Source organism: Semicossyphus pulcher, unplaced genomic scaffold (genome assembly GCF_022749685.1).
Source record: "Semicossyphus pulcher isolate SPU_LCO1_2020_fin unplaced genomic scaffold, fSemPul1.0.p SCAF_15, whole genome shotgun sequence".
In the NCBI taxonomy this organism is placed as follows: Eukaryota; Metazoa; Chordata; class Actinopteri; order Labriformes; family Labridae; genus Semicossyphus; species Semicossyphus pulcher.
In genome coordinates, this window is record NW_027211659.1 from 10111928 (window position 1) to 10135624 (window position 23697).

Consider the following 23697-nt stretch of genomic DNA (forward strand, 5'->3'; position numbering starts at 1 on the left):
CTGAGAAGCTCCCGCAGCAGAGGGCAGCTCTGCGTCAGCTAAAAGTCTGACGTTCACCGCCTTTGCGACCGCACATTTCCAAGAGGCAAAAGTCAAACCGCTGTTTGCCTACTTGCCCACGCAGTTTGGACCTGTGGCCTTCTGTTTGAACAGCATTATACAAGTGGTTAAAGGGTAAAAGCAGAAGCACACTGTGTGTGTCGAGCACGCCTCATGCCAGCGGTTACATAAGACTACCTGTGCACATGTTGACGGCCACGGCAGCAGCTGTGCTCCTAACCTGCTCACAGCTGCACCCTCCCATCAGGACAGCGACAGCACCCCCGCACAACTGACCCGACCCCATCGTCTGCCTGACCCTCTACTTTTTTACACATCTGTCATGTATCAGTCAACCTGTCTGCAACCATCCACTGACCTCCGTGACATTACCTTTTGCCTTATTCACTAGCAGCCCTCCCCTCTCTTCCCCTCCCCTTTCACTGTGGACTCTATGGGTGGTAAATCCCCATACCAACAACACGGTGCCAGTCTCCATAATTAGCCGGAGTGATAGGGAGAAGGGGAGGAAGACGAGAAGAAATGGATACATGAAAGGGAAAACAGGAAGGAGGCCGGGAATTTAAATGGTGTAAACATGACAGCAATGAAATACACAAACAAGTACTAATCATTAAAATAACTCAGTCCTGTGATTGGAGGTGCAGGGTCACCTCTCTGACCAGTCAGTGTGTTAGTATACCAAGAATTAGCTGTAGTTCCCAGAGTTCAGCGAGCACATGGCATGAGACGAGGGGTAGGAAGTGGGCGGAGCTTACAGCACGGATGGGAGGGCTCATGCGAGTCTAAAATTAACTGATACCCTCTGCCCCCCCCTCCCCCTTACCCATCACACCACCCTCATCACCCCTTATAATCCCCTACAGCTTTCCTTGGCCTCAGTAGGTGTGCAAAATGGGAGCATTCCTAACTGCCGAGTCATGGTTAAAGTCCCCTCTGCATGTGAGCGTGTGCCAGGTTCATGTGCGTCTATATTTGACACATGGACCCCTGCCTGTTTGTCAGCCAGTTGAATGACATGTCGCCGCCTTGTAGTCTCCGGGGGAGCTCCGGACAGACAGCGAGGCTGGGCCACATCCAGAAAGAGGGACTTCCCTCTCCTAATGTACTGTACGCACTAATGAATGTATTAAGGCCAAACAGGCAAAGACATATGGAGTGGGTCGGTGCAGCTGACAGGTTACGTAAAAAACTAAAAAAAAAAAGCAGGAAAGTTTAGATATTGTGCGTATTAATAGTGATTACACTAAGTCTTGGACGTGGGATAGAGATATTATGTTACCACTCTGATTAAAGCCAACTGCTCAATCCTTTAAACACAGTAATCCCAGGGAACTTTATGGTGCTCTTAAAGATGAAGCGGCTAAAAAAACTAAATATGCCTCTAGCAGTGTAACGCAGAGAAAGGAGAGGGATGACGTTCCTATATAGTGAAGGAAAGGAGCTGCATGAATGTAATACTTAAATTTCATGGTTCTTAAACGGAACAAACTAAGATGGGAATAAAGGATTTTTTTTATTCGACTTTATTAAAGGCAACTAAATGGAACCGAATTATTTCATATCATGAATTATATCTAGAGCCCGATTGATATGGAATATTTGAGACCGATTTTAGAGGAGGGAAAATTCACAAATTTCCGATATGGCGGTTGATGTTTTGAGTCTTTGAAAATGAGAATGAAAATAGACTTTACTTGTGGAATGTGCATCAAATAAAAGAGGCCCATCGTTGGCTCGGCTGTTATGCTCCGCTACATGTGCTGTAGACAGTGCTGGAGTCTGAGAACGATCGTCTAGACCCCTGGTTCTCAACAGGTGGGACGGGACCCAAAAGTGGGTCGCGGTCGTCAGGCTCAAGTTCTATCCCATTTTAATTCAAAACAATTGTCCCTCAGGGAGGTTAAGCGGGTCGGCTGATCACAGGGTCGGCAGTTCGATCCCCTGCTCTACTTGTCCTCCAAACCTCGGTATGGTGAGCGAACCGGTGAAACCTTACACAAGCAGATGAAGCTTAGATGATGCTTAGCACACTGACCTTGTCTCCACTGGAGTAGAAGAAGTAGCGCAGGCGGACTATGTTGCAGTGGTCCAACTTCCGCATGATCTGCAGCTCACGGTTCTGTAACACAAGAACATGAACAACACGTTACATTTCAGTTTCACTATTAGGGTTTAAGAATCAAGTGATCTTTGGGAGACATTGAAAGAGAGTCATTGCCCAGACTCTTACATGTCACTAGCATGGTTTAACAGCAATGGTTGCACTTAAAATTGCCGTGTCTCATGACAGAAAACACTAATCCTCTTACAACACAATCATCTTGTTGTCAGCCAGGTCACCGTCACAAGCTCAATGTGTCACTTTGTCAGGAGGCAAGATTTGATAAAAGTGGATGTGGTAGCAGCAAAAGAATGCTAACGCACAGAGAAGCGGACATTCATTCCTTCGGGGACGGATAAATCCCACGGTCCTGGAACATGACGACACATTAATGCACTGCGTGGCATGTTGCCCGTTCCCATTAAAGCGACAACGATTGCAGGAAAAAAAGGCAAAAGAGTGTAAATCACGAGCCAAGTAAAATATAGAAATGTTCATCTTTGTCTGAGGGCCAGTAATGGGACAAGCAACAGGCTTCCACAGGGCCACTAGAACAAAATGTAAGCTCTCCATCTTTCTATATTCATATACAATGTGTCCATGCAGAGAGTGCTTGTGCATATGGACTTCAACTTCCTCAAGTGCAGGAATTCAACCATTACATAAAGCTGTAGCAGCTCCATTATAGTTAATACTTTCTCCCCTTCTCCGTCCCTCCTTCCCTCCCTCCTTCCTCCTCCTCTTCTTCTTCTTCTTGGTCACAGCGCTTCCAGTTGATCTTAAGTGCTTGTGTAACGTTTGGAGAGTGAGGAGCGGAAAATCCAGGAAACAAAAGGAAAAGCAGAAACGGGGACAGAGGAGTGGAGTCACATTATAATAATCAGACTTTTATTTTGGTGGTCGTGAGCAGCCTGAGTAGTAGAATACAGGATTTGAACCACTAGTGGTTGTACAATAACAGCCTTGATCGCCCATAATGACTTCAATGGCAGGCATACGTTTTATTTCAATATGAGAGTTAATACAGTAGGTTAGGTTTAACCCAGGTTTGGGATTTCCATCAAATTATCATGACTAATAATCTGCCTCTTGTTGCCTCCTCTTCACCAACAGCTCAACTTGGGCGGTTTGTGGGTGTCAGGGTAGACACAGGCTGATGGGACGTGTGACTTACTGGCTGACCACAGAGCGAACCTGATGCAGCATCTGACACGCACTGATTGCACACACACAGGCTTCTAGATTGGTGGTATATGTGGTTCTGCACCTAATATATTCATTATTGTTTAGTGTAAAAATAATTTAATCTGTTTCTGAATTTAGAGCCAAAGTGATTTGGTTATCTCCACACAATGTATCATCAACTACCTTCAAGTTTTTCAAGAAAAAAACACCAAACATTTCCAAATTTCTAAATAGTAGCAATGAAGGATTTTTGTGTTATTAAACTGACTAAATTTAGGTTTTGGATTTAATGATGTCACCTTGGATTTTAGGAACCTTTCAGCATTATTTAGCATTCAAAAGCAGAAAAAAAAAATTGACACAAGTTGTTGAGGCTGTAAAAATATTTTATGTCATTGTTTTATGTCATAAACTAATGAAAATTGTCCATCACAAGTTCCCGTAGTTGAGAAATTGTCTTCAAATAAGTCTTAAATACATAAATATTCAGCACGCTGTCCAAAGTCTACATTTCAAACCTGGCGACACATGAATCTGGAATGTCATGTAATGCGTTTCAAGGCACCTCGAGGAGGAAATGATGTGAACACATCGTAGGTGGGCATTCTAGATTGGAGAAGTGTAGATTAGCAAGCTCCCTGGCCTCAGCCAGGTGATGTGTTTTACATAGCCCGGCGGAGGTTTTTCAGGGCCCATTGGAGAAGTGGATAGCGTCCTCCAAAGGCACAGAGAGAAATTGCATTTTTTCTTTCATACCCTAATGGCATTAGCTCCCCATGATAGCATGAGAGGACTGGTCCTTTAATAAAAAAGAGCAAATATTCACATCTGACACATTTTTGGTATTTTGCTTTAAAAGGTAACTCAAATTATTAATTTAATATAGACAATAATAAAATAGTTAAAATTGATCAGGTAGATGTTTGAGCTGTACATGTATGAAGCTGCCCATAGCTGACTGAGCTGGTGGTTGGACATGATAGTGAAAAACTGTGCTGTCTGACTGAATGATTGGGTGACTAATGAGATCCCCCGCTATGTGGGTCACAACCATGCTGGCTGGCTGGCGCAGGGAGATATGCTGCTGTCCCTCCACACTTTTCTGCCACTTTCTGCAGATTTAATCCCTTCTCATTCATTTTTTAACAGAGCAGAGTGAGCGGTCTGTCCACTAAACGAGACGCCGTCGTCTCGGCAGCGGCATTAGAAGCCACCTCGTTTGGATGATTTCCCGTCCTAATTCACTTACAGCCAGACATAAAAGGTTCCCACCGGCCTCCCCCTGCTTTTTCACCCTTTGCACAACTACTACACACACACACACACACACACACACTACATAAAGTGACATCATAGTGTGTGGGTCACCGACCAGCCATCGAACCATCATGCACTGCAGGCAACGCCCTCGTCCTCTTGCAGTGGCTTAGTGGGAGTGTTTAAGGGTGTCTGTGTGTGTGTGTGTGTGTGTGTGTGTGTGTTTATGTATGAGAAAGATGGTACCATATGGAGGAGGAGCAGACAGGCTGTTCAGTAAAGCCCTGCCCAGCTCCAGTTATACTGCAGTCATTCCTGCTGACCTGTCATCCTCCAGTGTGTCAGCAGCCCAGCCGGCAGAGACACACACAGACAGACGGGGAGAAAAATGAAAGTGAGAACACCTCATTCGCAGGCAGCTAGAAGTGCTACACCTTCATGGTGCTGATGTGCAGACAAAACCACATCCAGTTTCCAAAAAGATCGAGCTTAGAGCAGTCTCATACACCACCCACACACAGACACTGTCTAACTGCTCTGCTTAGGTAACAGCTTATGGATGATACTGAATGCAGAAAGTGAATCAAACGTATTCCTTATCTCTCTACTTGTCAACAAATACCAGAAAACATCAAAGTAAAAATGTTCTAAGCACTGGTCACAACAGAAAAACACAAAAAGTGGGATTCCCTGGGCTTTGTAATGCAGCTACCACTCACTGAGATAGAGCTAATGGCTAACAGGTTAGCTTGCAGGGAACATGCTAGCATTATTTAGTCACTAAAAGCTTCTTTTATATCTTCTTTTTATCTACTTGATGTATACTCCCCTCTGGCATTTTGTTTACTGCATTGTAGATTATTGGACTCAATAAAGAGATATTAAAGAGCAGAAAAAACTCCTCACACTAGCTAGCTAGCTAACTGTCAGTTAGCATACTTGTTGGCTCAGATGCTCACAGGACAGGAAGTTGGACAATTTATTTAAAAGACAATTTTTTCCCCTTATAACACTTTGTAACCCATGTCTCTTTTCTTGAGCAGTGGATTCATTGACAGAGAAGGTTTAGTTAATTAAATGGCGGCACAAAGTTTAGAAACTAGCTTATACTGCAATTCGGCCCTGTCAAAATATCTGCCTAAATATCGATGAAAGTCAGAAATCTAAGTAACATATTCACCAACTTTGAACCTAATAAAGATTCTTTAAGAATAACTTAAGTAATTGAAAGTAAATTGACTGCAATTAAAAATATTTCACTACAACATTTTGCCATTTAAAAGCTGCTGTAACCTGGCTTTTGGTCTTTGACTTTCCAATCCTGTCTGGGGCCGATCTCAAACCCATTTTCAACTTCTGACTATAAATCTATAAAAAAAAAAAATACGTATCACAAATACTGTTTCATTTCAAGTAAAAAAAAAATATGGGCACAGAAGTTTGTAGCAAAAGCTAGTCAAACAAATGTAAATAATGCATTTATTGGGAACTAGGGCTAAGCGATATGGCCAAAATCCTATACATGAAATAACCACGTTAAGGCCTATTTTTGGACAATCCTGTATGAATTAAATACTTGACAAATAAAAAGTTCTGAGTTTCCGTTTTCACTTGGGTTGAGCCTAAACAGCGCCTCCCTCTATGGTTCGCTCCAGCACTCCCACGTGCAAGGATTAGAACGTAAAGCGTTGTCAGAATGACGTAAAAATTGCTGTAAAGCAGTTCAGCTGCTGTTTTTGTGACATCATGATAGAGACGATATAGAAGCACATATATGATAGCCTTCTCATATTGTTTTAACAATATATACTGTCATATTGCCCTGCCCTATTGGGAACTACATTCAATTGCTGACTAATACACATTTGGGTCTCTGATGGCAGGACAGTTTAGGTGGGATTGACTAAAAAAATATATTGTCAGAGTCAGAATCGTCTTCAGAAACCATTTAAAACAGAGGGATAAGCTTCATCCAGGTTTCATTACACTAATTAGTCTGATAAATTCATTGGTGGTTTTGTTTTTTCTTATTTTTGACAATAAGAAACAAAGAAAATCACCAGATATTCCCTGTAACGATGTTGTGTAAGAGCCATTATCAGCAGACGTGCTCTCACTCTCTGTCTGTTTGAGTGATTGTCGGTTCTAACGTGAGCATCCATTTTCCAATAGGCTGATATGTGATCCCTCTTATGGGAGTGGAGGAGGAGCTATCCCATAATGCACCAGGAGCGGATTGTAAACCCACCAAGATTTTTCCCTACACATTCATCAGCTACACCCTACCACAGAGCCTGTTCACATGATTATCCTCTTTTGACTCTTTATGTGTGTGTGTGTGTGTGTGTGTGCTAGTTAGAGAGAGAAATAAAGCATTCACACATGGTGGACTTGTGCAGCTCTACTTACTCAGACCCACTCCACAAATTAACACCAAATGAGACAGAAAAAAATGAAGTGTGAAGATGAGGCCTTTGAAACGAAGCAAAAGGAGAAAATAGAACGCAGGTGTTTTGGGTATGTGTGTGTGTGTGTGTGTGTGTGTGTGTGTGTGTGTGTGTGAGTGGAGGGGGGATGGGGTACACAAACCAGCTTGGCAGTCATGTGAGGAGTCTTAACACTCATTTGCTTCAGTTTTTGTAACAAGCTGCTGACGAGGAAGGAGAAGTAGAAGCCGTGAGAAAGAGACGGCTACATAAAAAACTCCTGACCACTGTTTAAAAGACGTAACCTGCTAGCGTGTTATGCTAACCACTGACTAACCACACACTAACAGGAAGAGCAGGATATGACCTCATCATGGCCAGCATGCAGAGTCGCAAACACTGTGTACTTGAGGCAGGGGGTCGATCCCCATTATGTGACATCATTCATCTGGTTTTTGTAGAGCAAAGTGTAAGCACCTGCTGAAAACCCCCAAAAAGGTTAAATCGAGGGCAAATAGCTGCTGAAGTATTTCGCTGAACCTGTTTGTTCAGCGCAGCAGACCTAAGGGAAAAAAGGCACTACAGGTACTCACATCCGATCTGACTGAACTTTGACTAAACTTCAGCGGCTCTGACAGGAGACGGAGCTGAAGGTTGGTGGGCCAGGAGACAGCGGGGGGACACCTAGGCTTGTCCTGCCATCACTCTTCCCATCCTCTCTTGCTAACAGACCCTGACTCTCCTGAGAGGAAGAAAGTAGACGTGAAGTAATGAGCATGAGTGGAGGACTACCCTTACAGTAGTGGAGTGCAAGTGAATGAAGAGACTAGTTCTGTCTTACCCACTAAAATCAAATCCAGTGAGATACTTAGTACCGACTTTAGAGTTTACTCTTTGCAACTTAAGCTACATGAAGAAGCCAATACAGGTCTAAACAAATACAGAAGAAAATGGCCTTGTCGGTCCAAATTTGCGTCAAATTGCAGTTTAGGTCAGTTTGCGGCGGGGCTTCATAGAACAGAAGTGCTCCGCTGCTTTTGCAAAGTTGAAGCCATCCAATGCATTGAGACAACGTGCAAGTTATGATCCTTTTTCCTCAGCTAGCTTCTCAGGCTTTCTTTAAGGGTGTCTGTGTGTGCTTCTCAGGGCTGTTTTTAGTTGGTTCTGGGCAAGAATCCATGCTCTGCAGCCACACTCGACACGGGAACACTGCTGGCAATCTTCAACAGTTTTGCCCAGTCGGAGAAGATTTCCCCGAAATCCTGGATGATGGTTTCATGGGCATTTATTTCATCAGCACTGCATCTCACCGACTACCGAGATGCAAATGACGGGTCGCACTGTGCCATTGTCCGTCTCCGCCTGTCCATCTCCATATTTTAACAGTGGAAGCAATGGCTGTATAAGTTTATATTTAAGTTCTATGGGCAACACGTCTTTTAATTAACATAATAGCCTATTTAATACGCCATAATTAATTCTTTAATTGTTTATTTATTTGGCTGATTTTTCCACCAGACATTTTGGCCGATGATATCTTTATCTGCCAGACAACTGCACGTGACACCGGCTAGCATAAACCCTGACCGAAATATCAAAATTAATTAATAACTTTATTTATAAAACTATTACTCTGATAGTAATAAGCACATAACATTGGACCAATGCAATATAAAGCAGCAGATCCACATTTTTGAACATGTATCTATTCACAAGTTAGATTGATGCCACTCTCATGTCTTTACGGTAAGCTAACACAACCAGCTGCTTAGCTTAGCTTAGCTAAACGCAACAGCTGGAAATTCGCTAACAGGCTTGCACGATATAAGGAAGTTTGAATTTAACACGGGCTTTAAATAGTTCCTGTTTTTGTAGCACTTGTCCCTTTTAATAACTCAAAATAGCAGAGGTGCTTTTTTTTACACCACAAGGTTTTCATCAATCACATTTGCCTCGCTCTCTTTTCTCAGCTATCGTGCTAGCTTAGCTTGCAGTAACCACCAAATTAACACAAGCTCATCTGACTCCTTGGAGACTTTATGAGGGGTTAAATCCCCCTCTAGGAATGCTACATTTTGGTTTTACACTTTATTTTCACTTACGGTCAAACAAATAAGACACAACACATTTATTAGAGAGCGTTGGACATGCTGCTAGGTGGATTTTGTCATGTTTAGACGAATATAAGATATGCTAAGCTAAGGCGTTAGCTGTAGCTGAGTGTGGTATTGATGCTTTGGGAGCCTCTATTATAATTAATGGATGTTTAAATGAGCCGCAATCCTGTTTAGAGCGGAGTCACGGTCTGTAGGTTTTTCAGCACACATGTGGAAACCATTATAGTCACACATTGTATTGCATCATCCTAAGTGTATCCTTATATATGCTATACCCTGTTCTGTAATAGCCGGGGCCAGGTGTGGTGGAGACAACAAACTAAAGTGTAGCACACAGGAGAGGTACTGAAGGGGGACAAAATTCTTGCTTTTGTTTTTACTACTATAGGAGGCTATCCTTTGATTCACTGTTGCCTCAAAGAGATCTGAGGGAAAAAACAGAAAATATGCTTCCAATTATCTCTGAAAACCTTTGACAAGGGCTTTAAAAAAGCTGAATCCATTAAGAATTGGCTGCTTATTGTATTATTTAGACAAGAATAGCTTATGTAACATGTTCAGGCACTTGAGCAGTTTTACTCAAGACTAATTACATGACCGTTTCACTGTGCACCCATAACTCCAACCTCTGAAGACGATAAACTTAATGAGAACCTAAACAGCTGTCCTGCAGGCTTTGGCAGCCCCGGGTCTTTTATGTGAGCTGGCACCAGAGACACCATGCCCCCCCTCCCCACGATCAAGAGTGCAGCAAAGGGTGCGCAGACAATGACGCCCCAGCCAAGAAACAACAAGCCATCAGTCAAATCTATTCAAAGCACAGGACCAGGTTTCCAGCAGAGCTGTGCCTGGAAGTTAATATGACGCTGACGCGGTGGCGACTGAACTAAACTTGACAGATGACTGGGTATTAATGGGTTCGAGTTTGTTTGCGAGAGGAAAGAACTTCCCCCCACGGCCATGCGCACACACTTCCTGCAAGGAAATACACACATAAAAGCGAGGATGTTTTCTACTGCAAAACACGATGAAGTTCTGCCTTTGTTTTTGCCTATTTTAGCAGCTTCACTGATCTCATTGTTCTCGTGAAAGATCACTCCATTCATGTCTCTTTCACAGTTACTCAGTCACAATCTTAACTGCAACAAGTCCCTAATTTGGTGACGTTAGAAAAAAGGATGACTGGGAGAAAAGAGCGTGTGAGAGCATGTTTGTGTGCATCACCATCATTTATATGTACCTTAAATCTCTTGTCTTGCAGGACCTTCTTGATGGCCACCAGCTCTCCAGAGTCGCAGAGCTTAGCTTGGTAGACGACGCCGAACGAGCCGTTGCCGATGACCTTCGTGTCTGTGTAGCTCACCTCCTGTGGCCGGTCGGGGCCTTGGCCTGGAGTGGCCACGACTGTTGTTACCTTGCTGCCATCTTTATCCCCTTGAGAGAGAAAGAGACAAAGTTTTATCAGCACAAATTCAGCACTGGACATCAAGGAGTAACTCAAACATAATTCTGGTTCCTGATTTGTTTTCCAGTTTGTTGAACTAGCAAACCTTCTGAAAACCAGCTTGCTTTCCTACAGGCTGGAGAGCCAAGTCATAAGGTCACTGTATGTGTCTGCAGTTTCCTGACGATGCTGACCCCCAAGTTCAAGCACAACACAACCATGGCAGACTCAATCATCACTTTACGTGTTGCTCATGGCATTGTGAGCCTACATCTGCATCCAAATCATAATGTAGTCCTTAAAAAATAACTTGAACTTGTTCTTCATATGTTTAACGTGTCTATGAAACTCCACAGTAGTTGTTTTGAACAAACTTTCTTTATAAAAAAGGGTTTTGCCCTCAATACTCCCTCTAGTTTATTTTGGTTTTATGTGGAGATGGGGTGGCACAAAATATCGATAGGGCAATATATTGTCGACTGACTCGTGATATAATATAAGAATATCAATATTTCAATACACAAATATATATATGGTACTCTTTAACAGATTTCCCTGCGATTTAGACTCACCGCGTCACTACTTCATGACTCCTTGCAGTGGCGCTTATGATATGAATGAGGGTAACATGAACAGAAATTAATTGGCCAAAGAAGTTAATCAGATAGCATGATGTATCATTATTTGATTGTCTTGCAACTATCACAGAATCGCTGTTGTGTGATATTATTATCGTGGGCCAAATATCGCGATATGATACGCAAACGATACGCGACACGATACGCGACACGATACGCAGCCCACGATAATAATATCACATTACAGCGTATCGTATCGCGTAACGTATCTTGAACGTATCGCGTAACGTATCTTGAACTTATCGCGTAACGTATCGCATATCGTATTGCGTAACGCATCGCGTATCATATTGCGTAACGTATCTTGAACTTATCGCGTAACGTATCGCATATCGTATTGCGCAACATATCGCGTATCGTATCGCGTAACGTATCTTGAACGTATCGCGTAACGTATCACGTATCGTATCACGCTAATGTGTAGTATCAGAGTGCAATAATGTGTCTTTCATGTACTGATTTGACTTAATGTCCATATTTTCATTGAAGTTCTGGGTTTTAAATGTTGGACACAAAGTTATGGTTGGTCAGAATAACCCAGCCCCCCAGCCTATGGACCACGACCAATCAAGTTGGCCTATTGGTGCCACTGCAGAACCAGATTTCCTGGCAAAACCAGATTCTTTTGCTGTGGAAATATGCTGAACTAGATTCAGCTCTCGTCACAAACTGCCTTGATGGACAAGAGATAAAAGGGGACATGACAGGAATGTATGAAGCTTTATGAATGGCAAATATTAGGGGGGAAAAAACCCATCACGATGAGCAAAAGTACATTTCCAATTGCCTTATGCAGGACTTAATCAACAACAGTATTGTTAATATTGACACTGGCTCTGTTCTATTCCCAGAAAGCCTTTAAAATGTAACAGTGAGTCAGCATGCACAAAACAAGGACCCTTAATGGAATTTAGCCATCACTCATTTCATCATTTACACCCATGCTTTCCCTGCTGTGATCTCTCTTCTCTCCTGCTGCTCGCTCTCACAGAGTCGGACTGGAGCATCTGAGGGTTTAAAAGCTGCCTTTGCTGGAGACGCCTGTTTTTGATTGACAGGTCGAAGGTTCCAATGTCTGCTGAGAGATGCAGAACAACATGGCTTCCTACAGCCGGTTTAACCCCCATTTGTTCCAGCAGTGCTTCTTACTGGTCAACAGCTGTGGTTGTGCTGATGGGCTCCCGGCTGACCGGCTGAGTGTGACTCATGGCTGAGCTGAAACAGAGCGCCCAAGCTGAAGAGACATTTTATGGTGGTGGAGTATGTTTGATTGTCTAAACCCTGCAGACAGAAATACATTCGAATTCTGTCCGTTCACTATTGATCTTTTTTTAATATCAGAAAAGTATAGGTGCTTTTATCCAGATGGATCAATGCATCAAATATGGATTAGCACAAAACAGCTTTCTGAGACGCTCCTCTTTAGCTTGGTCAGACTCACCGACCGCGCTGCGCAGACAGACCACGATTATGATCAGTGAAAAGTCATAAGCTAATAAGACTGGATCTGATGCTAATGCACTATAGATCAGCATCTGCCCCTCCCTCCTCTCCAGTCAGTCAGGAGCTGCCTCTGCTCCCCTGAGATCCCAACATGGAGGCTCTTTCCTGTTTAAGTGGCCTCCCTCGCTCCCTCCCTCCCTCCTCCTCCTAAGAGTGTCAAGGGGCAAAATTCACATTAGCTGGCTGTTAAAGGACATCCAGGCAAGTGTGTGTGCATCGTGTGCCACAAATGTGAGGCCCGCATCTTAATCCCGATCTCAATTTAACCGCACAGCCTGTGTGATTAAATCCTCCTCTCTTAAAGTATTTAATAATCTTATTAGTTCTCATTTTTTGCAGTTGTGTCTAAACCAAAAACTCACACTGCTAAAATAATTAAGCAGCGTTGTTATTCGTCTTATTTTAGGAGGACCAGCTCACAGTGTGTACACATCATGTTGATGCGTGGATTAGTGTTGCTTAATAACCGTGACTGTTCCAGATTATGGCGTCATTTAATAGAAACTTCCTGCAGCATGCGGCTGGCGGACCACCTGCACGTGGACGACACTGGTGGGCCACATAAGCGATCCATACGAGCAGGGAGTGACCCATGTACTGTGTTCTGGCAAACGACCAGCGTGCGACTAGTCTGAGTGTGAGTTTTAAATTAACTAAATGATTAGGTGATTAACCCAGAGTGGCTTACAACCAGAAAGTGGACGTTTTGAGTGAGACAGTCACACAGAGTGCAAAGGTTTACTGCTGTTCTCCGCTTTCACCGGGCTCGTTTTCCAGCAGGGTTATTGATTTTGACGCAAATAGTGCCTGCGTAGACACACGCACTCAAACGTGAGCAGGAATCAGTCCAACCCAGACATGAAATAATCATGTGTGTGTGTGTGTGCAAGGCGCTCTTTTTGCCGCTGTTTGACATGTGAGTGGTCCAATTACAGCAGACGTGATTGTGATCAAAGGATAAGGAAAGAGGGAAGGGGTTGTGCGAGACAGGCCTTCACTCTCCAGGACCGAGTCTAGAAAGAGACACTGGACTGTAACGACAGAAATAGAGTTTCCGAGAGAGAGTGTGTGAGTGAGAGAGGAAGAGAGAGGAATATGAGTCTGCCTACATATTCCAGCAGGGACACTTCTATGACGCCTCTGCACTTCCTCAAAACCGTGAGAAAAGTCTGTGCGCACTCACACACGAGGACACATACTGTACAAGCTACAGTGAAGTCAAGATGCAATCAAACGGCATTTTGAGCTACTGATTGTTATCATGGCCTTTCACGCACGTACACACGTCAGCTTTAGCCAAAAAATCTCATAAAGGAGCTCGGAGCAGGGAAGATCAATGAACAAAGTTGTTGAGGCCATAAAAATATTTTCATAAACTAATGAAAATTGTCCATCACAAGTTCCCGTATTTGAGAAATTGTCTTCACATTTTTTTTTTCAGTTTAAAAAACAGTCTTAAATACATAAATATTCAGCACACTGTCCTAGAAGAGAGGAGCAATTCGCCCCTGGAAAAAGCCACTGTCAGTCAAAGCTGGTATTCATAGTTTGGCATGGCGCCATAGCTGTGGAGAAAGTTGTACAAACAGCTCGTGGTTTCGCCCATTCTACATTTATACAACACCCAGCGTGCATTGCGCCCCTCCCTCTGAAAGGATCGGCCCAGCGAGAGACGCTGGAGTGAAATACTACGCTGCAGGCAACGGCTCAGAGCGGCACAGAATCCGAAATACGACGAGAATATACCGGTGGATCGTCTAAAAAAATGTCGGGTCTGCAGTCTACAATTCAAACCTGACAATATTGAACGAGACATGACATCAGAGGCGGGTGTCCTAGACTGAGGAAGTGTAGTTTAGCAAGCATTTAATGTTGTCTGGCGGAGGTTTTCCAGGGCCCATTGGAGAAGCGGATAGCGTCCTCCAAAGGCACAGAGCAAAATTGCATTTTTTTTCTACCATTACCTCCCCATAATAGCATGATAGGACTGAGGTTGAAAATCGGCGAACTGGTCCTTTAAATTAACTTTTAACAAGCAATTTTAACACAGATTTCCCTTCATTTTCTATTAGTGGAAAACTGTCTCAATCACAACCAATGAGATTTCGCATTTTATTTAGCATCTGCAATGAAATTTGCAGGAACCTTTTCATTCAAATAAATTGTGAACAATCAGAAAATTAAATGCTAAAAATGTCTCTTGGCCCCGATTTAAAGCACAATAATACTATAATAGAAACTGCAAACTGTGCATGCAGCATCGCCATAGTTGTGTGGCTGTGTGAATCATCCTGCCAAATTAATAGATATAGTGTGACAAATCACCGTGTTTATACGCTGCATCAAAGTGACAGCGGACAGGCAGCTGCTGCGACTTTTAGCCGCAAGCGTCAATAGTCAATTCAGGTCACCAGAGTGGTTCAGGCCACAACTGAGTACGGCAAACAACGTGTATATTAATGGGGCCAGAATAACACTGCTGCTCGAGCACGAACAGGACACACACAGGACCGGGTGGTCCGTTTCATTTACTCGTTTCGTCACAGCGACCAGAATAAGTATATGTGTTCAGGTTTGTCCAAACACAGACAGCAACATCCTATATCGAGGAAACAGGAGACCTATCAACACGATTATATGTAGACACAATGTTGGCAGGCGAGTGGGAGGCATCAGATGCTGGGACGATGATGACATGTTCACTGCAACACCAAAAATAACAGGTGCTTGGCTTCAAGTAGACTTTTTAATGGCTTAAATAAGGCACAAGTACATTTAGAGGTTTTAAACAGCCTTTGACTTGACTTATTCTTAATTGCATGTGGACGTGTGTAACTTTTTTTTGCGTTAAATCTTTGCTCAGGTGTTCACGAAAGCTGTTTTCAGTCTTTGGTCGGAGGAGTCTTGATACATTTTTGACACATAAATTCTCTTTAACAATACAGAAAATCTTTCCTACACATTAACAAACTTGAACTGTGCAGCTTTTCCCCTCTACTTAAAGTTATAATCTCGAAGATTTCATTCTCTTTGGCGGCACACATGGCGATAAACAGTTATTGCGGGAGCACACTTCCCAGATATCCAGACAGTGTCGCATATGTGTCCACGGCTGGCTCCGGTTGTAACTCTTGATTGTCCTCGCTGACGATCGCTTTCCTTTTTAGACTGTTTGTCTTCATCTGAGCGTCGAATTTGACTTATTTTTTAAGTTGTATCTGTAGTTATCACTCTTTTCTTTTTTTGTTCAGCCATAAATTACTGTTTACTCGCAATGCTTGCAGAGACCGGTAAAGCAGCCGCTTAGCTCCACCTACCCTCTCTGGCAGACCAACCACTACTGGGTGATGGAAAACGCCTCACTAACTGGGCGCCGCTTGTGATTTTTTTCCGCAAAAGTCGCACCAGACACAAAGTCCATAATACTGCAAATGCAAAGGCTTTCATCAGTGGGCCATAGGCTCAATCACCATTGTGTTACCTCATTTGGTGGTAGATAGTGACTTAAGCCATACTTCTCCCACTGGTTAACAAAGGCTGATGCACAATCACAGACTTTGAAAATCACTTCTGATCATTTCACAAGCTAAAAAAGTTAAGCTTCATTTGACACCAGCCAGCCACCATCAAGATACCGTATGGGAAAAAATTTGCTGTGTCTATCAATCAGTCACCATCAGACTGTAGCGGTTACATGATTCATGCATTTTCTGCAAGCAGAGAGATAATTTCCATGAATGGCTACGAGTGACTGTCACGGAACACGCACCTGCCAAACTGTGCATGGTTTTATTCCTCTGTGAAATTCTGCAAACACATACGGCCGTGTCATCAAACACTGAGGTCTGTCACTATCAGATCACTTACAGTCATAGTACAAAACGCTCTGAAATTCTCTCAGCGAGTTGACTGTAGGGCAAAGAGCAGGGTTGCCAGGTCTGTTTGACAAAACTAGCCAAATACTAGAACTCAAAATATACCCGTCAAACCATATACACTGCTTTTAAAGTCCAACAGCATTGCTATCATTGCCAAATGCATTATAAAATACACAGATTCATTAAACTCAGACGGTCATAGAGGTGGGTGAGAGGAGGATGCTATCAAAATTGGCATCAACTCCTCTCACCCCCTGCAATCTCTGCAAAAAGCTTTCGTTTTATCTCCAGCCACACGTCCTATCCATTCTTTGATTCTGTTTTCACCTTCCCAGTCTGTTGCGCATTTCTTCCCGTATTTTTCCCCCACTTACCCGGCGTCATGTTTCTCCCCGGGCCGGGGTTGCTAGCTTGAATTGTCCGGCGTGTTAACGGATTCCGCTGCAGGTGTCACTGCTGCGGACAATGGCTGGCAAGCTGACAGCACACAGTGCACCGAACGTCCGCTAATTGTGTCGGGCAAAGTAGTGTGGCAACCCTGGCAAAGAGACAATTTCAAGGAATGTCTGTGGAGATTTTCTGAATTCCTCGACAGCAGCACAGCCTCAAACCAAAGGCATGGACGTTCTGTTCGACTGCAGGTACACACACTTGCAAAGTAGAAAAGAGTTCCTCGAATGTTTCTATCTTGATGAGATAAATCACCACAGTACTGGAAGATCCAGTCACAGGAATGCCACCGCTCAGACAGAGACGTTTATCTAAGACACGCTGAGATAGAGACATCAAGGTATCAGTGAGCAGACACGATGGTGGTGCAGAGATGTTAGATATCAGAGTGACGCGCAGCCACCACACGGTCATCTACATGCCTACTGTTCCTCAATACTCATCTCTTTCTAAATCCTGTGCATTATTCTGACGGTTCTCGTCTTGTCGCTGTTTCATTTGAAATCAAAGAGTATAATTACTTCATTTTGTTGCCATCATCATCTGCAAAATACAAGGGGGGGGGGGGGCAGAGAGGAAATGGGGAGAAAGGAGGGAAAGAGAGAGCTGCAGCTTTGAAATGCTAAACAGGCTGCTCGTTGTTCTTGGCCAGCTGCCTCACCCCAAAAAACAGAACCAAAGAGCGCTCGTGTGGGTGTGGAAATGCACGTATATGTATGTATACGTGCGTGTGTGTGTGTGTGTGCGCTCGTGTGCGTGTTCCTGTCTGCCTGTGTGGGAGGGGTAAGTGCATTCTCTCCAGGATCATACATACTGGCTTCAGCTGCTTGAGATAATCAGCCAAGTTATTCACACATCTAAGGGGTTCAAGTGTGTGTGTTTGTGTGTGTGTGTGGGGGGGGGGGGGGGGGGGGGGGGGGGGCAGGTAGATACTAACATGGTGAGCTATGAGAGTTGTAGGAATTCAGTCCAAAGTGCGATGATGACACAACTGATTTTAAATTGTGTGTCTAGATGACTAATCGGACTTTAGGTTGTAAAAAAACAGCTTCTTTAGTCACTTGTTGACAGGAAAACCATTATGTCTACCACAGCAGTCCTGTCTGACAGTGTCTGACTGTTCAAATTACCGTTAAATTTTTAGGTCACCATCAGGCCAATGGAAAACGGTCACTTTGGGCTTTAAGAATTTGTAATTTTTCACTATTTTATTTTAGTTACACCAAACTATAGTTGATTATTCTACAAAACTAAACTAAATTAAATTATAAAAAGTCTGCAGGTCTACGTTTAAGCAAGGCCACATCCTTAAGACAAAATCAAGTCTCACAGTACTTTGAAAAAGGTTTTTCAACAGAGATAGGAAGACTGGTTTTATGTGGGTTTGATTATTGGAGCTTAACTGCTGCATTTACACTATACTTAAGTTCAGTGATATATCTAAAAGAAACGGTACTATGGGTATGGCAAATATGGCTGCTATACTTTTTCTATTCTGTCCTTCCTTCCTTAAACCCAAACCCTTTTTACAATGCGGTTCCACCTCAGCGCCGCAACAAAGCTCAGCTGTCATGCAGCCTTTGCCATTTTACACTGAACCAAGCAATGGCATCAAGTGTGTGTTTTTACACAGCGTTCCGGCGTTGCAGAAGCAAAACGTGCGCGAGGTGTAAACTAACACCGCGTGCTTCAAATACACACACGGAGGTGTTCCACCATGCCAGCTCCGCCGTTCACACAGACGCCGTTTCGCCTGTTACTACCTCCGATCCCGGCTCAGAGGCGGAACGACTTCGCCCCACCATTCCGCCTCCGTGCGTTTTTACATAGAAGACGAAATGTAACAGAGGCGTAATAATCCCTCCAGTGTAAAAGGGGCTCCAGAGGACAGGTGTCAGCCAGCATACCAGACTTCTCATGGTGTAGTGCCAGACACTTCACTCCATTACTGTTTTAAAGAGACCTGAATATGTGGTGGTGCAATATTAAGTTCCATTAAATTTGCTTCTACTTTTAACTGAACCCAGTGCCTCAAATTGTCAAGACCAAATAAAGACGCATGGTAAAAGCTAGGGGTGAAATGGAGACCAGATTTGCAAGACAAATGTCCAGAGTCTTGAGACGCAGCTCCATCTTCAATGCTTGAGCGCCTTAATGTTTAGACTTAGAAGTATGACCATTTAGCCAATGTTGCACTCAAAACGTAAGAACCAGCCAAACTCTTCAGACCAAGGCATAACCTTTTTCAATCCATCATCGTGACGCAAAAAAGTAGGCTAACAGTTCCATAGTTGAAAGCTAGCATACTTGGCCTTTAAAATGTATTAATATTACTGTATTAAAAAACAGTTTGAGTGATCATAGAAGAAATGCTGAACGTTTTAACTGCTTATCATTTTCCTCTACAGGGCTGAACACCACCTGCTAATAGAAATCAGATTATTTAACACCCAGTTAATTGGGCGACTCCCAACACTGCAGCCTTTAATGACTGATAATGATGTACTGACTTACCAGATGAGCCTTCTGGAGACAATTATTTTCCGGAACAATCTTGTGTAAAACTCATATAGTGTTCATGCAGTCAGTGTGGAGTTTTGTGCCTATGTCTGAAGTCTTCGGAGTTCCTACATTTGGACGAATTATTGACCAGCACAAGATTTCTAAACTGGATAGCATTTTACTTTTCATAGCAACCCAGTCTAAACATCACACACTGACTGCTCACCAATGCCTCAAAACCCATATCTGGGGCAAGAGAAGCGTTACATTTGGGAGTGCATCTCCCTGTGCGTGAGTGTGCGTGCCCCAGTCCACTGGGTGGTTACTTGTGCCAAGGCTCAGAGGAGAGCCTCAGGCCTCACCCCACTAACACACATCATGACCACTTCACATCCTTAAAGCACCACCAACACATTCCTTAACAGCGTCATTTTTTCCTCACACACACCCAAATGTATGCCTGCATACCAGATAAGAAAGGGGTGTAGCTGCTAGGTAAAGTGGATGTCTCCAGCCAGGCCAGTCATCATTCATTAATAACGAGGATACTATCATTAAACAACTTCACTGGTTGAACTTAAAATATGTGCAATTTATGACACATGGAAGGCTTTAAGAGGATTCTTTGTCAGGAGGGAATTTGACATAAAACATGCAGTTAGAGGTGATATGCCATGGAGTAGTAACAGAGAAAATATAAAGCGTAAATTAAGAGATATATGTGTATGGAGCAACCCTGCCAGGCTGCCTCGTTCTGCAGGTAACATCAGGCCTAATAGTCAGTGGCATGGCTCCCTCTCTGCAGCCAGTCTATAACCAGCCTCGGGCACGGTGCCACTGTGGCTTCATGAACAGGATCCTCTGTGTCACACTCCTTCCAGTCGTCGCGACGTCTGACTTCGATACGGGCCATAGCACATAGGATCAGTGAACCAGCCCTCTCCGGGAGCACGTCAGTCATCTATGGGCGCACCTTCCGCTTTGACAGTTGCGTAATAGACCGGCCCTATCGCTTTAACTCCATTACGCATACGGTTGGTGCTATGTAGCAATACTAGCTATAAGATCTAATCTACAGTCAAATGGGCATTAATGACAGAGGATCTGCAGTAAAAGGAGAACACTTGATTTTTGTGCTGGGCTGCTGCCAGCCCTACCTTCCATTGGCCCAGCCCAGCCCGGCCCGGCGCGGCCTGCTAACCCCGGTCAAGCTGACCGGCCCCGGGGCGGCGCGTCAGAGCGCAGCGGTGTGTGCTGCTCTCACCAAGGAGAACAGTGCGTGTGACACAGATATATGACAGGGCTAGGCTAATGTGGGCTATCGTAATGGTCGCTTTTCCAGCCTGGTTAGTGAGGAGACATTTTGCGATGATGTGTAGCCTTCACTGGGCCTGGTGCATGCAGAGAGGGGAGGCTACTCTAGAAATACAGGAGGTCTACTTACTGCTGACTTTCATGCTGCCGAAAGCTGAGGGCTGCGGCACTGGTTTGCAGCTCTCTGCAAAAGATGTGGTCCTGGGCCGACCCGACATGATCCGATCCCTTTGATTCTCTCTCGACTCGGAGGCTGTGGACTCTCTAAACGGCAGGGCTGATCGATCCGCCGGACCTTCTCATCCAAAAAGGATGACAGTAAATTTATAACAGTATAATTCACAGGGAAGCCAGACAGAAAGCGATCCCACGATCCTTTACTTTAGTCCGTTTCACCTAATAAAGCACCCTTTCTGTCCCACACACGGGCAATCAGAGCATCATTTACTCCTTATGCTCCAGGTTTTCTCTCAGCGGGCCTTTGAAGACACGTCTCCGACTAAAATAGTCATGAATCTGGCCTCTCCCTGTGGCCCCCAGATTAAAACCAACAGCGATTTCTTTCTGGGTGTGGAATCAATTTCCCAAAGATGAAAAAGGGTGATATCAGGTGTTAAGATTGCTGATCCGGTGTGGATCACAGGTGAATGCGGCGTTTTCTTGGCGTTTCGGGACACATGCAGTTCCTCATATCCCGATGTGGAGGCTCAATGATCCGACTGCCATGGCGGCTCCCTCGCTTTACGCTAGCCTACCGTCCAACGGAAAATCTGTCCGTTGCCACAGTCTTCTGTTACAAAAGAGCGGCTCTACGTTGCCTCGAAAACCCGCCCTCCTTGCCGTCAAATTTCGGTGTCTTCGGTGAAGCTCCGGGGCAGCGACCTCTTCAGAAAATGATGGTCTTTAACTACAGAGTGCGACGATACTGAATATCTTTTTTTATTCCTTCCCCATAGGTTTCGGGCTCGCTGTCTTTGTCGCTGCGCACGTTAGCTACGCTATTTCCGTTAAGGGTTACAGGGAATGCTCCTCCGTCATGGAAGGAAGTTCACGCTGCTGACGTAACCCGCGACGCAGAATAGGAAAACTGTGCACGCGCACAACCGTGTTCATGTGATCCAATAAGCACGCCGCTCTTGAGCACCACATGGCACAATTTGCTTGGCACCGCCTTCACGACTTCAAAGGCCTTTTCCCAGTGCCGCGACAGGGACAATGGGCGGATCCTCTCCTAGGATTGATTACGTAGTCAGCCAATGGGGCTCGAAAACCAGACTGTCAGTTCAAATGGGCCCAGCTGTCACAGACCACCGGTGGTCATGCAGCACTGTTGCTATGATAGTTACAAAAGCCCATCCTCTACCTCTTTTTTAATACACGCAGCCCCCAAGCACATCCATTTAATTAGTGTCATAATGCTTAGTAATTGTTATAATTTGTGTGTAAATATGTGCAGGGCTGTTTTTGTCACACTTAATCCACGTTAACTTCACCTCTATATCTTTTTTTTATATGGTAGTATACTGCTTTCTAGTGAGGTGCTCTTTATAAAGGGTTTATAGGTTGTAACTGATTTCTTAATAAATAGTGAATATATGATTTATGCTTGTGTTTTCTCGATTCTTTGCACATAGCCATTGTGCCACCCTCAGTCCCACAACTCCCTCAATTCTTTGCAACACAGCAGTTATACATATTGTAGTGTAAAAAGTATATCGTATCGTACCAAAGCGATGGAATCGTTTTCCTGTATTATGAAATTACAATAGAATTGAACTTTGAAACTTCTCTCGGTTATAAGCCGTTCATAAGAACTCACCTTTGCTTGCCAGGCTATGTAAATTCATTTTTGGCTGTTCTTTGTATTCAGCAATGATACTGTTGTAATTGTCATTAATAAATGTTGTCAATAAAAAGGTTGCTGATAAAAACACTTTGAATTTCAACCATCTGCAGCCCTTTTTGTAAGGTAAGGGATTTTACACAATCTGGCAACCCATAAAGTGTTATCTATTGCCTTCAGCTTAATAAAAGCCATTAGTTACCTGTTATAAACACATCATAAAAGGTAAATTATAAGAAACCGGCACCCTTCATGCATTTATAGTGACCTGAAACCACTAATATTTATTATATATTTATAACTTTTATTCATTGCGCAACAAATGTTGTGGATAGCCACAGATTACTGTGTTATTATAGGAGAGAAATGTACTGTATGTGCGATCGATTGACACAATTTTTTATTCCACAATTCCTCAAAATGTTGAGGAGAATGCAGCACACTCGTCTCAGCTTTGCAGGAAAGTCTTCCCTCCTGCACAGTGATGCTGGTAGTCGGTCTTTTGTGCGGTTTATTTATACTCTGTTATGCTCTGTATCAAAGGGAGTTTCTCCCAGGCTGCCCTTCAATGGTTCGTATGCAGAATAGAGAGAAGTAGCGTCTCATAAACAGGCAGCGGAGCGGAATTAATGCGAGACACTGTTTTCCCTTTATATAGCAACACTTCCCCCGGCAAACATACATATTCCCATTGGCGGAAGAAAGAAAAAATATACAGGGAGACAGAGTGGAGATAGTGGGAGGGAGTGAGAGAGAAACACTAAAATGAGGGGGAGAGATAAATGCTCTATTTTTGTCTGTGCTGAAGGAATATCAGGAAAATCTGCTCAATTTGAAGATATTACTTTTTCCATGGAAATGCAAATAGAGGTCAAGTTTTGTACTGTATTTAATACAGTGTATTTAGTATGCCAGCATAGGCTGATTTATGGGAAGCTGGGAGAAATAGGTTTGAGTGCGCAAGCTGAATATGGTC

General features: G+C 43.7%; 1 protein-coding gene across 5 annotated transcripts in view; it reads right to left on the minus strand.

The window, feature by feature from the left end:
- gsk3ba (glycogen synthase kinase 3 beta, genome duplicate a) overlaps window positions 1-21812 on the minus strand; it is a 35554-nt gene extending 13742 nt beyond the window's left edge. For 4 of the 5 annotated variants that reach the window (XM_069662779.1, XM_069662781.1, XM_069662778.1 and 1 more), the window contains exons 1-3: window positions 21009-21812; window positions 10390-10583; window positions 2099-2182 (exon numbers count right to left, since the gene is read on the minus strand). In XM_069662779.1, coding sequence (XP_069518880.1) covers window positions 2099-2182; window positions 10390-10583; window positions 21009-21096 — 366 coding nt within the window. In that variant the 5' untranslated portion in view covers window positions 21097-21812. Of the gene's footprint in view, window positions 1-2098; window positions 2183-10389; window positions 10584-16986; window positions 17049-21008 lie in introns of those variants that run through there. The other variant, XM_069662782.1, reaches the window with a different exon arrangement.
- Window positions 21813-23697: the final 1885 nt, after the last annotated feature.